Source organism: Monodelphis domestica, chromosome 3 (genome assembly GCF_027887165.1).
Source record: "Monodelphis domestica isolate mMonDom1 chromosome 3, mMonDom1.pri, whole genome shotgun sequence".
Classification (NCBI taxonomy): domain Eukaryota; kingdom Metazoa; phylum Chordata; class Mammalia; order Didelphimorphia; family Didelphidae; genus Monodelphis; species Monodelphis domestica.
Genome location: NC_077229.1, coordinates 476,585,141 through 476,599,063, shown reverse-complemented (window position 1 = coordinate 476,599,063; position 13,923 = coordinate 476,585,141). Strand labels below are relative to the sequence as shown.

Genomic DNA, 13,923 nt, shown 5'->3' with positions numbered 1-13,923 from the left:
TGGAGTTTACTGAGGGGGTGAGGTTGACATAGTTTGATCTTTTTTTTAGGAAGATCACTTTAGTGACTGAATGGTGGAGAGGTTGGATTAGGGAAACACTTGAGACAAGTAGATCCACCAGCAGGCTGTTGCAATAGCCCATGTATGAGGCAATGAGGGACTGCACTAGAATGGTGGCAGGGTCAGAGGGCTTATAGTTGGGTGAAATTGACTGATGTTGGTCACAGATTGGATATGGGAGGTGAGAAACAGTGAGAAGTTGAGAATGATTCCCAGATTGCAAGCATGAGGAATTGGGAGGATGGTGTTGCCTTCTTTAGGAATAGGGGAAATTGTGTGTGTTGTTGGGGAGAGCTTAAGGGGAAAAATGATGAATTTCAGACATGTGAGTTTTAGATGTCTCCTGGAAAACCAGTTGGAAGATGTCTTAAAGGCAGTTGAAGATGCAAGATTAGAGGTCAGTAGTGTGAATTTCAAAACTATTCCACCCTAATCAGACCATTCTTTAGAAGATCTGATTTAGCTATTTCCTGATCAATAACAATAGAGATACTTGGAATAACAGAATCAGGTCTTAGAAACTACATTTCTTCTCCCTTCTTAGTTTAACAAGATTAGGAAGGTCTGCATTAAACTCAAGATTTAATTATCTGAAGAGATGGCCTTCAACAGACATGTGCAAAAAAAGGACAGACCTCTGGGCGGTCCTAAGTCAAGCTTGAGCCACCATGGGCACATGTGAGATGCAGGAAGTGAGGTAGAGAACAGCTTCTGGAGTTCTCATGACTTCCTGTGGAGAGGGCTAGAGTTGAGTTCCATCCTGGAGCTTGAGCTTAGAGGAGCGCTGCAGACAGCTTTCCTTCAGACCAATCCTGTGAGTGATAAGGACTGACCCTTTTCTCTGCCTTGGCTTTCCAAGGCCTTAACACCCGCTTTGGCTCAGCCTGAGCCAGAGTGGTTCTGAGTTAAACTCCTTTCCTTCTCTCCCTCTTTCCTTCTCTCCCCCCACCCCCTCTCTCCCTCTAATATTTTCTTCCTCCTGTAGTAATTAAATCACCATAAAAATCTGGCAGCTGACTTGGGTATTTTATTATTTGGGATTTCCCTTGGTGACCATTTAAATTTAGATTTTTTTCAGTCTCAACTATAATATTAACCCTTTACAGTAGAGCGGTTAGAGGATAGATAGTCCTATAGGAACTTCAACTATGTTTAACCATTAGGTAAAGCAATTTAGAACTATACCCCCAAAGTTATTAAACTGTGCATATCCTTTGACCAAGCAATAACTCTACTAAGTCTATATACCCAAGAAGATAAGAGAATGAGGAAAAAGACCTAATATATAAAAATATTTATAGTAGCTATTTTTTGGTAGGAAAGAATTAGAAACTGAGGGGATGCCCATCAATTGAAGAATGGATGAACAAATTATGGTAGTAGAATGCAATAAAATATCATTTGTATTGTAATAAATGGTGAAAGAAATGGTTTCAGAAAACTCTGGGAAGACTTGTATGAACTAGTGCCAAATGATGTGAGCAGAACCAGAACAATTTATACAATTAACAGCAATAAAATAAAGATAATCAACTTTGAAAGATTTAGTAATTGATCCAAACAATGACCAACCACAAATACTAAGGACTCAAGATGAAGCAGTCAATCCACTCCAGGAAGAAAACTGACAGAGTGATGGGTAAAACATTTTTTTTTCCTTTCTTCGAGTATGGCTAATGTGGGAATATTTTTGCATAAATATGTATATTCATAAGACTTTTGTTTTTCTTGTCTTTTCAATTGCTAAGAGAGAAAGAGAAGGAAGACAATTTGGAATTAAAAATAAAATTGAAAGAAAAAAATGAATTACAACCTGGTACTTATATGAAGGATCCTAATACAGAAGGCCTATAAATTAGGTTACTGCAGTAAACTAGTCAGGTATGATGAAAGTCTGAACTAGGATGGCGGTGGTGCAAGTAGAGTATAGGTAATAGAAGCAAGGTATGTTGAAAGTGACTAAAATACAGTGGGGTGGAGTGAGTAGAATAGAGTTAAGAATGATTCATCTATTTTGAACATGAGTGGCTAAAAGAATATGGTGCCCTTAATACAAAGAGAAGTTAGGAGAAGGGGTGGGTTTGGGGGAGAGATAAGGATGATTTCATGGCAGAATTTTTTTGACTGAAGGGTTGGGAAAGGCCCAAAGCAGTCATATGTGTGTGTGTATATATATATGTATATATATATATGATCTTTTTATAGCTAACATGTTTTAAATTTTATTTAAAAGATGATCTTTAGAGTAATGGTTAAGTATTATGTACTCAGGTATAATCCATCAAGCTAAAAATATATGGAATTAACATTTTTTATTACTTATTTATTTCATCTCTCTTCTGACAATATCACCATCCTACCTTGACTATTATTAATAGCCTTCTGATCTTCCTCCTTGCTTTAAGTCTTTCCCCATTGGCCTTCTTAAAGAATAGGTTTGACCACACACTCCCCTAGTCATAAAACTCCAATAGTTCCTTATTACCTCTAGGTTCAAAAAAATAAGTATTAGTTTAGCTTTTAAAGTCCTTCATAACCTGGACTTTCAGATCTAGTGAGTCTTCCTTGATCTTTCTTGAACAAGTGACTCTCTCTCCTGACACTATTTTCATTGGCTGTCTACATTCCTGGGATTCTCACCTTCCTCATTCCTATCTTTCTCTGGCCCTGGGGCTTTCTCACATCCCAGCTAAAAAAACATCTTCTGTTAAGAGGCTTTTCCAAATCCTCCTGAGGGAGGTCTGAGCTGGAAATTGCCCAGTCTTGGAAGTTCAGCAAGGAGCTGCCCAGCCTTGGAAGTTCAGAACTACAAATATGCCAAGGTCCCAGCTGCAGTGGGTAACAGATAAAAACTTCGAGGCCAACCCCAGTAACATAAAAATGCCAAGGTTCCAAGAATAGCATGTAACAGACAAGGGCTGAAGGGAGCCATACATGCCGGCAACAATGGTGTGTAACAGATGAAAGACTGGAAGGGAGGGGGAGGGGGGGAGAACCTACATGCAGAAGGATATTTAAGGCCCAGCCTTAAGGAGGGAACTCGAGTCTCATAACTGAGTTTCCACTGGTGCACAACAGTTCAATAAACTGCCCTTTTGCCTGATGGCATTGTCTATGGATCTTCCTTGGTGGTGGTCGAAAACCCTGACCCTAACACTCCTTAATCTTAATTTCCCTTAATTATCTCCAAAGTGTCCTGTATATATTGTTTTTGTATCGCTGCTTGCTTTCCCCACCCCGCCCCCCCTTATTAGACTGTAAGCTAAACAGCAGGGACTAGTTTTTGCCCTCTTTGTATTCCCAGATTTGGTATACTGTCTGGCACAAAGTTTATACTTAATAAATGCTTGTTGACTTGATTTGCTTTATAGGCACGTATTCATGTGAACACCTCTTAGCCCCTATTTTACAAGTGGGGACTACAGAGACAAAACAACTTGCCTAAACAAGGTCATTTCGAAAGTGGCAGAACCAGGAACCAAACTTGGGCCAATTTAGTCCAATATCAGCCTTTCTTATTAAAAAGGGGTCAAGAGCTATCTAAGCAGAGTAGAGGAAGGTCCTAAGGACATGGAGCTGGGGGAACGCAAGAAGCTGTTTCTGTTTATTATTTTCCAAAAAGACAATTTCAATCATTTGCAAAGTTAACATTCCTGAATTAGTGAAAGAGCAAAATATCACTACAGACCCCGTAGCATTTCCTCAAGAGCGGCTGCAGTTTAAACAGGTCAGAAAAATCCTTCCAGGACGTGCACACTTTCTAATTTGCAGTGAGATCACAAGTGGGGGTGGGGTTTAGCTTGAGGCTCTCAAGAGTTTCTCCCCAGTCCGGTGGGTCTGGGCTGCGACGCGGGTACCCGGTGCCTTCCTCGCCCTCCCGCTCGCAGGGGGCGCCCTTTGGCCAGCAGCAGCGCAGGCGCAAGGAAGGGAAGGGAGTCCTATCTCGGCCTGGTACTTACGAAAGAATCGCTCATCACCAGCACCACATTAGGTGGGCCCCCTCTCTCCTCCAGTCCACCTGCCCAAAGGGCTGGGGCGGTCAGAGCCAGATCCGCGGAAGTAGTCACCATCAGGACCACACCTAGAGACCACCATGGCATAGCCCCAGCGAGACCCGTAGGGCTCACCCTCCCCTTCTTCGCCCCAGGCCCCAACCCAAAGCGCATCCCCAGGCGGGGGCCGGGTCGAACCCTCATCCCAGGAAGAGTACCGCTACTTCAGGCCCTCTTCCTTTGAATGAACCACTTTACGATACAGGGGGAGGGGCAGAACTACAACTTCCATCAAGCGTCTGACGTGACTAGGCCGGGACCTTGTTCGCTTCCCCTCCCATTCTTCTGCCCGTAGTGGTTCATTCTACGGCTGGATTGGATCACGTGGTCTGCTCTGAGGAAATGCGCATGCGCCTTGACCCTTGGGCAGAAGGCGGCTGGAGGAAGGTAGATGTGGAAAAAAATGAATTGGGGTCTTCTTGGCAGGGAATGGGTTTGGGACTTTTATTGGGGGCATCCAGTCCAGCGTAGGGGGACTAAAGAGAGGATCCGACCGCCGTTCCCCTTGTGATTCTAAGGGAAGCATGAGCCGGCTGTGGGGAGGACACGCTGAGGTGGCGGTGGGCCGCCTGCCAAAGGCTTTGAATGGGGTAGGAGTTGGAGGGCCGCCTCTGGAACTCCCCCCATGCCACTCCCCGAATCCGCAGACACCGCTGGCAGCCTCCGACTGCAGGGATTCCCCTCCCGCTCCGGAGACGGCTTCCCCCACCCCGGGGTTGGGGGTACATCCTTCCAGGTGTAAGAATACAGGGAATAAGGGTGGCACAGGAAGAAGACACCCCCTCCATTTCTAGGAAGAAATGCTCGATTATGTGACACCTCTACCATCTCATAGGGTTGTTGAGGGCAGAGCAAAACGCTGTATCCACAAACGTGAGCTATTATGTGACGTTTCCTTATCTGACGTTGGTTCAGAAAGTCATTCTTTTGTTGATACAGCTTCTCCTTGAACTTTCTTCCCTGGAAAGATGCAGAAGGAAGCAGAGCTCTGGCATTTCTGACTCCTTATCTTAGTTTCAGGTACGTGGCTTGTAAATTGTGCCAGGTCCCAGTAGTTTTAAATGATTACTAATAGTTATAGTTCACATTCAGTTTTACAAACATTATCATTATTGAGTGGTGGTGTCTTTTTTTGAGAGATGGGTAGGACAGCTTGGTGTAGTGGATGTGTAGTGTAGTGATAAGTCACAAAGACCTGCTTCAAATCTTGACTCAGACTCAGATTTGGTAGCTGTGTGACCCTGGGCAAGTCGCTTAACCTTAGTAGGCCTGAGATTATTTATCTGGAAAATGAGGCCTTCTGGTTTGAACTGTAGCTGCCCTTCCCATTCCAAATCTGATCCATTTCAGTGATGTAGGAGTTCTTGGGTGAGAAAAAATGCAATGTGAAATAAAATGACTCATATATTGACAAATCCAATATGTTTCCATCCAGATCTTACTGATTCTGAGTCATATTTCTATCCACAACATGCTAATGCCCGTCTGTGAGTTGTTATTCCCGTTTTACCAATGAATAAATGATTCTCCGAGAAATTACATTGCTTCCTTCCAACTCGAAAAAGGAAAAAAAAAAGATTGGTTCTTTTAAACAGCTGTTTTTAAACCTCATGTTTGAAAATATCAGGGAAACCTGGTGAAATAGAAATAGCACTGACTGAAGCAAGAAAATGTGGATTCAAGTTCTGCTTCTGATATTACCTGTCCACCTGATAATACCCAGTATTACCTAGCACTTATATATTACCACATAATACCTAGTGGTACCTAGTAGCTCTAATACTACATGAATCAAAAGACCTAGGTTGTTTGTAAGAATAATATGAAGAATGGTACTGCCTTGAATGCTTGATGCTAATAAGGAAATCTTAGAATGTGTAAGATTGCCTTAGGATTTTAGAACTATAATGACAGGATTGATAAGGCAACACTGCTTAGTTCTGATTTTGCTTCTCTTTACTAAAACTAAGGTTCTTTGACTGAAAAAGACAGAAGGAAAGTGACAAACAGGCAAGGAAATATTAGCAAGGAGACACTAAGTATTTAGCTGTTTTTGAGTTCAAGTTAACTAGACCAGATGAACTACATGCTTGTATAATTAAAAAAAAAAGGTCAAATATGATTGTTGAGGCAGTGTCAGTGATTTTTGAGATACAGAGAACAAGAGAGGTACTGTAGTACTAGAGAAGTGAAAGCATCCCAATTTTCAAGAAAAAAATATAGTATACAAAATAAAAGCAATTGAGCCAGAACTTTGAAATGAATTATTCAAATAATGGTTAGTGAATATTTTGAAAGTATTTGAAAAAATTTACAGAAAGCAAATGAATGGGAAATTACTGTAATGGACAGATAAAATATATCAATAAAACAGTTAAAAGGTAAGAAACAAAATAAGACAGATTATGTCAAGATACTCTTATTTCCATTTTTTTAAACAAGGATATCAGGCTGTTAAGAGCTGAGGAATTTTGTACATATGGTTTACCTAGATTTTAGTAAAGTATTTGACAAAGTTTTCATGTTATTTTTATTGGATATGGTAGAAAGGTGGCTAGAGCTAGGTGGATACAAATTTTTTTTTTAAACCCTTACCTTCCATCTTGAAGTCAATACTGTGTATTGGCTTCAAGGCAGAAGAGGGCTAGGCAATGGGGGTCAAGTGACTTGCCCAGGGTCACACAGCTGGGAAGTGTCTGAGGCCAGATTTGAACCCAGGACCTCCCATCTCTAGGCCTGACTCTCAATCCACTGAGCCACCCAGCTGCCCCCGGATACAAAATTTTTAAGGGTTAATATCATCTGTCTTTGGTGTAGTTCATGGCAGCTTGGAAGGAGATTTTTATTTTTTATTCATTCATTCATTCATTCATTCATTCATTCATTAAACCCTTACCTTCCGTCTTGGAGTCAATAATGTGTATTGGCTCCAAGGCAGAAGAGTGGTAAGGGCTAGGCAGTAGGGGTCAAGTGACTTGCCCAGGGTCACACAGCTGGGAAGTGTCTGAGGCTGGATTTGAACCTAGGACTTCCTGTCTCTAGGCCTAGCTCTCAATGCACAGAGCTACCCAGCTGCCCTCTGGAAGGAGGTTTTTTTAGAGGAAAACCTGAGCAAATCTGTGCTTGCCCCTGTGTTTTAACATTTTTATCAGTCTTTGTTACCAAGCGTTTATTAGGGGCTAGTAAGCTCTAGGCATTTTACTAAATTCTGGGGCAAGACAGATAACATTTAATATGGATAAATGTAAAATTTTCACTTGTCCACTTTTCCAAGACCAAGTTCCTACCCTGAAGGAGAGTGTTCTGATGGGAAAGACAATTTTTCATTTTATTTTTCATATAACAAACACTTTCTCCCTTCCCACTTAAAAGAAAAATAAAATCATTGTGACAAATACATATAGTCTAGTAAAATATGTTCCCTAATTTTCCATATCTTAAAATTGATGTCTCATTTTCCGTCTTGAATATCTCTTCTCTGTAAGAAGGGGTGGGAAGCATAGTTCATCTTTGGGCCTTTGAAATTATGATAGGCCATTACATTGGTCAGAATTCTTAAAATTTATCAGAGCTGTGTTTACCATGTTGTTATTGGATTAAATTGCCCTCTTGGTTTTGCTCATTTTATTCTGCATCAGTTCATCCAAGGAGAAGACAACATGTAAATAACTATGTGTATATCTATCTGTCTCTCTCTCTCTCTCTCTCTCTTTCTCTCTCTCTCTCTCTCTCTCTCTCTCTATTTATATATATATATATATATATAAAGCATGTAGTGTAAATTGGAGATAATCTCAGAGGGAAAGCACCAGCAGCTCAGGGAATTAGTAAGGTCTCCTTCAGAAGGAAGGAGGCCTTCTTCGGGAAGAAGGGAGGTAGGAAGGGGAAGTGAGTAGAGAGAGCATAGATTGCTCACTTGTCATATTTGCAGATGATAGAAAGCTAGGATAGCTAAATCTTGAATGATAAAGTGGGAATCCAAAAAAGATCTTTTACAGGCTAGAATCTAATGAGATAACATTTTATAGGGATAAATGTAATGTCTTCACTTGTCCACTCTTTCTTGCCTTCTAAGTCCATGACACTGACTTTGATCTCTCTTTGTTCCATTTACTATTTTCATAGGTAAAAGTATGAACTTTAGTAGTCCACATTGCTCTTTCTCCTGGAATCCTTTACCTCTTTGTCCTACTGCTGTTTATCTCTTTGGAAATTTAACCTCACATTATTTATTTATTTTTTAAAATTTTTCTTTATTTTTTTTTAAACAACAGATGCATGTGGGCGGGGAACCCCACATTATTGCAATCATCTACCCTTTCTGCTCCTACTTGAATGGAGCTATAGAAACTTACAGGAGGAAGGAAATAAGTATTTATATTGTACTTAGTGTTTGCTGGGCACTGTGCTAAGTACTTTATAAATGTCTCATTTGATCTTCACAAAAACCTTTTGTTATGATTAAAAATATGAGACTGGCAGTGGATTTTTATTATTTCTTAATCAGAAAGGAAAGAATGAGCCTCTATTTTGCTGACTAAGGCCTAAACCTCCTTACCCCAGCAAGCACCTCCTGCATCTTTCTCTGTCCCGGAAGCCAATAGCCCTTTCTCTTGCATGTAGCTTTTTAAATTCAACTAGCTCCTCCCTCCGTAGCAGCATAGCACACTCATGTTCAGACTGATTTCAGGGTGCTAGAGATGTTTAGGATGATGCCAGATGCCTAACACAGGCAACATAGGTTGAAAACAGCAGTGGTCAGGGAATGCCAGGCTGTGGTGGAAAGTTGGTGGAACTATTTTTCCTCACACACCTTCCAGGTAGCTGCTAATATTATCCCCATTTTATAGATGGAGAAACTGAGACAATCAGAGGTTAAGTGACTTGACAGTGTCATACAGCTATTAGGTCTGAGGCCAGATTTGAACTCAGGTATTCCTGATTCCAGACTCAGTACTCTGTCCATTGTATTACATAGCTCCTTCCAACTAGTACAAAAGTAGTGACCAGTGCACTATATAACTTTAATCTCAGCTGGGTCTTTACCCATGCATGGCATTACTTTTATTTCTCCAAAATTCACTTGTACAACACCCAATAGTTTTTCTAAATCTTTCTTCATCTACTTAGACCGTCTCTTCCCTTCTTAGGAGAAGAGCTTTACTGGGAAAATTGGAGTCATTTGTCTTAAAATTTCATTTCAAATTTTCATTTCAAATCCCTTTGATTTTGCTTCAGTTTCTGATGAAGACCTGTTATGTGTTCTCTTGATTCTTTTCCTTCCTTTTCCACATGATCTGGAAGCTTGTCCCTCAACTCTTTCATGTCACTCATGTTGAATTGAACTGAAATACAATGGGAGAAGGCTGATAATTTCTGTGTGTGTATGTGATCTTAGATTTTGAAATGTAAGGGACTTCAGTGATCATCTAGTACTAGGTAACCCAGGTGAGAAGTGTTAGAGCCACTCTGTTCTCCCCTGTCCTATCAATTCTATCCCTACTACATCCCTTGTACCCAACTTTCCTCTTCTTTCCATTCATATGGATATCACCCTCATTGGATCCTCCTCTTTTCTCTGTATTACTGTAGTAAACTCCTAATTAGTTTTGATTTTTCCTCTCATCCACTTTTGTGTCTGCTAAAATTGTTTTCCTAAAGCATAAGCCAGTTTTTATCTCCTCAGAAAGTTTCAGTGGCTCCCCCTTACCCTAAGATAAAATACAAACTCCTCTATTGGGCATTTAAAGCTCTTCACAATCTGGCTTTTTATTCTCTCTTTCCAGTGTTACTTTACTATTCCCTCTACCATTCAGCTCAGCTGTTCTATTTGCTGTTTTCTATACCCAGCCTTCTACCCCTTGGTACAGCATGTAATTTGGGGCTTTGAAAGCTCAACCTTCTTTGTTCCACCACATAGAATCCTTGTTCTATAGAGAATAGCACAGATGCCAGCTACTCTAAGAACTGATGACCTCCCAGTTTTAGTGTTTCCCCTCTTCCCTCTCAAATTACTTTCTATATATTTTTATTCCCTTAAGTTTTTCTGTGAATTTTTACTTAAGAGCAGACACTTTTGTTTTTGCTTTTATCCTTGATATATAGCATAATGCCTGACACATGGCAGACATTAATAGGTACTTATTGAATTAAACTGAAATACAATGAGAGAAGGTTGATTATTTCTGAGTTTATATGTGATCTTAGATTTTGGACTGTAAGAGACTTCACTTATCATCTAGTCCTAACCTCATTTTACAAATGAGGAAATACATAGGCAGGTAAAGTGATTTCACCAAGGTAACCTAGGTGATAAGTGGCAGAGCCAAGATTTGAATCTAGCCAGGAGTCTTCTTGATTCCAAATGGAGAGTTCTTTCCTTTGTTTACTGTTGCCCAAGTATAATCTAAGTCTTCGGTTAAAAAACAAACAAACAAAAAAACAAAAAGTATAAATGGATCAGTTGTTTGTATTATTTTTTACTTTATAGTTTGTTGACTGAGTCCTTGGTATACTTTAAAAGGCAACCATAAGCATTTAAGTAAAGTGCTTACTATATGCCAGGTACATGCTTAGCACAAACAGAAAAATCCTGGACAATCTAAAATCTCCCTGCCTTCTCACAGCAGGTACTCACACAGGGTCATATCCTGGGAATCAAAATTAGAACTCAGAGAGGAAAGAAGTTTGGTTGGCTTGGGAGGAGTTCACCAGGGGCAGAAGGATGCTGAAGGGTTGAGGGATGTTCCAGAGTGAGAAGGAGGCCAAGGCTTAATGAGAAAATCCGGAATGAAGCTTTGACCCATATACTACTTTTCTTATTATAGTTTGTTTTAATTACTTAGCTACTTTAAATTAGAGAATCAGTTAATTTAATCAATTTTGAAGAAAAATCGAAATGGTAGGTTTTAGGATCTTGAAGTAATATCTTGTCACATTTAATTAGATGAAGGATGGATGAAATTTGGTCTGAAATTCTGTCCAGCAAGATAAAAGATAGAAGTGATAGTGGTCCAAAGGTAAGTACTTAGACTACTTCATGATCTTTACATTTTAGCAAAAAAGGTTTAAATTAAATATGTAATCTTGTCTCCTTATAAACACTAAATTCCTTGAGTGAAAGGACTTGCATGGCGGGTTCTGTGGCCCCCATGGTCCAGGCATAGAGTTAGATATTTCCCTGTTACATATATTAGAGTCAGTCTTGACTCTCCTCAAACTCCACATCTAATTATTTATTATCTGATTGATTCTACCTTTATTGACCATTGGTAATAGAGGGTAATGTGTAGGGCTGGGAATTTGAATGACTGGTTTGAACCTGCCCCAAACACATATTAACTATGCTCCTCTGAGCAAGTCTCTTAAGCTTTGTTTGCCCCTAATCTGTAGAATGGTGATAGTAATAGCACAGGGTTGTTGTGAGGATCAATTGAGATTATTGTAAAGTACTTAGCATAATGCCTGCCACATTGTAAGTGCTACATGAGAGTTAACTATTATTATTATTATTATTATTATTACATAATGGCCACTATTAACTCCTGGTTAGTCTCCGTGCTTCCAGTCTTCCCTATCTCTTCTCCTATTGCTGCCAAATTGCTTATCTTTCTAAGACATGGATCTCACCATATTATTTTCTGCTCAAAATGTTCAGTGGCTTATTGCTTCTATGAAAAAATGCCAACTTCTCAGTCTTTATTTAAAGTTCTCTACAATATGCCTCAAGTGTTTCGTTCTAGACCTAATTCATATAATTTCTGTTCACACATTTTCTCTTTTAGCCATATTGGCCTCTTAGCTGGAACCTACACTTGGCTTTCCACCTCCCATCTCTCTTGCTTTGTATAGATGCTGTCCCCCATGTCCAAAGTGCCTTTCCTTATTTTTGCTTCTTGTATTCATTGAATCTTTCAAGACTCAATCTAGCTTCTTCATGAAACCTTTCCTGATTCTCTTGAGTTGTTTGTTTTTTCTCCCTCCTCAAATAACTATTTTTCCTAACTTTTTAGAGGATTTTACATGTTACTTAAGTAAGAACTTCTGGCTCACTATTGACAATTATATAAAACTATTATATATTACATTTTTATTTTCTGACTTTTGAGGACTTCAATAATTTGGCTCCATCTTCCTTAGACTGGTTTTTTCACTGTCTGATGAATTCCACATTCATTGACATGTCTATTTGGGCTCATTTGCCACATTGGCTGTTCTTCACCCTTCCCTCTGAAAAGACAAATCCTATTAATTTCTTTAGGTATAATTGAATTTTTTCCTCTCTGTGAAATGTTTTTATGTTTACTCTAGCCCTTAGAGATCTCTTTCTCTCTAAGTACCATATAGTTTAATATTTTATTGTTCAAAAATGCTTTCAGATATGTATTATATCTTTTTTTCTAAACCCTTACCTTCCGTCTTAAAATCAGTACTATGTATTGGTTCCAAGGCAGAAGAGTAGTGAGTAGTAAGGGCTAGGCAATGGAGGTTAAGTGACTTGCCCAAGGCCACACAGCTGGGAAGTGTCTTAGGCCAGATTTGAACCCAGGACCCACTGTCTCTAGACCTGCTCTCAATCCACTGAGCCACCCAGCTGTTCTCTGTATTATATCTTTCAATGGGAAACTCCTTGGGTTTTTTCATGTCTTTTGATGGGAAGCTTCATGTCTTTTTTAATCACCCAATACCAGTAATAAGTGACATATGGTACCTAAAATATTTTACAAATACATTATCTTGTTTGATCCTCACAACAATCTTGAGAAAAGAAATTATGTCTATTTGTGGTATTAGAAGATAAAATATGTTACTATTATACAATACTATACATATATTTTGTTCATTTCTGAGTTCTAAACTTTTTATGTGTTGTCTGCTGGTCTTTGAGTATTGTCTACAACTTCTGAAAAACTTCCAAAAAATTCCCTTATAATTTCTTATTTGGACCCATGAATATCAAAACTGAGATGGGTAAAGTCTGGCTGTGGAAGCGGTATCTATATATTAGTTTGTGACAGTTATGTGTAGAATGGATTGGAGGAGGGAAGAGACGAGATCATTGTTCTTTCAGTGTACCAGGCAGAAAGTCTTAAAACACAGGTGATAATGATAAGAGGAATAGAAAGGAAGGAACTTGGTGGCCATGTATCAGGGAATGGATTAGAGAATTTCTGCAATTCATGTGTTCTATTTATTTTCCTTGGTGTTTTTTCTTATAAATTTTGAGCCTTTTAAAAAGGCCCCTTCCATTTTGCCATTTAATCATTTAAAAATTTTCCTTCCAATTTGCTAGTTATTCAGCACTATTTATCAGAAAAATAAAAAATAATAACTATTGTTTTTCTTAGTTTGCAGCTATTTTTACCAAAGGAATCTTTGGCTTGAAGAAATTTTAGAGTGAGTTTAACATTAAAATTTACTGGCCTCTCCAATCAAGATTTATAGTCTTTAAAAAAAAAGAGAATCTGACAACTACACTTAAACATTTGAGTCAAGACAATTGTCAGGTAAGATCATTATGTAAAAATTACCATTCATTTAGAATTAAAAAAAAATTATATGTCTAATTGTAGCCATGCAAAAAGTCTCATTGCTGGGGCAGCTGGGTAGCTCAGTGGATTGAGAGCCAGGGCTAGAGATGGGAGGTCCTAGGTTCAAATGTGGCCTCAGATACTTCCCAGCTGTGTGACCCTGGGCAAGTCACTTAACCCCCATTGCTTAGCCCTTACCACTCTTCTGTCTTGGAACCAATACAAGATGGAAGGTAAGGGTTTATTTAAAAAAAAAAATTGATTGTAAACTTGTTCCATCT

General features: G+C 39.2%; 2 protein-coding genes across 15 annotated transcripts in view; one reads left to right on the top strand and one right to left on the bottom strand.

Annotated features, from left to right (window-relative positions):
- Window positions 1-4,256, bottom strand: part of ARSK (arylsulfatase family member K) — a 69,238-nt gene extending 64,982 nt beyond the window's left edge. For 5 of the 6 annotated variants that reach the window (XM_016431565.2, XM_001364779.5, XM_007487276.3 and 2 more), the window contains exon 1: window positions 4,020-4,256. In XM_016431565.2, coding sequence (XP_016287051.1) covers window positions 4,020-4,256 — 237 coding nt within the window. Of the gene's footprint in view, window positions 1-3,748; window positions 3,892-4,019 lie in introns of those variants that run through there. The other variant, XM_056824670.1, reaches the window with a different exon arrangement.
- Window positions 4,257-4,360: 104 nt separating this feature from the next.
- SKIC3 (SKI3 subunit of superkiller complex) overlaps window positions 4,361-13,923 on the top strand; it is a 137,867-nt gene continuing 128,304 nt past the window's right edge. For 2 of the 9 annotated variants that reach the window (XM_056824664.1, XM_056824660.1), the window contains exons 1-3: window positions 4,361-4,499; window positions 5,052-5,132; window positions 13,460-13,618. The gene's annotated coding sequence lies outside the window, so the exon portion shown is untranslated. Of the gene's footprint in view, window positions 5,133-11,058; window positions 11,132-13,459; window positions 13,619-13,923 lie in introns of all 9 variants that reach the window. The other 7 variants (XM_056824667.1, XM_056824663.1, XM_056824662.1 and 4 more) reach the window with 6 other exon arrangements.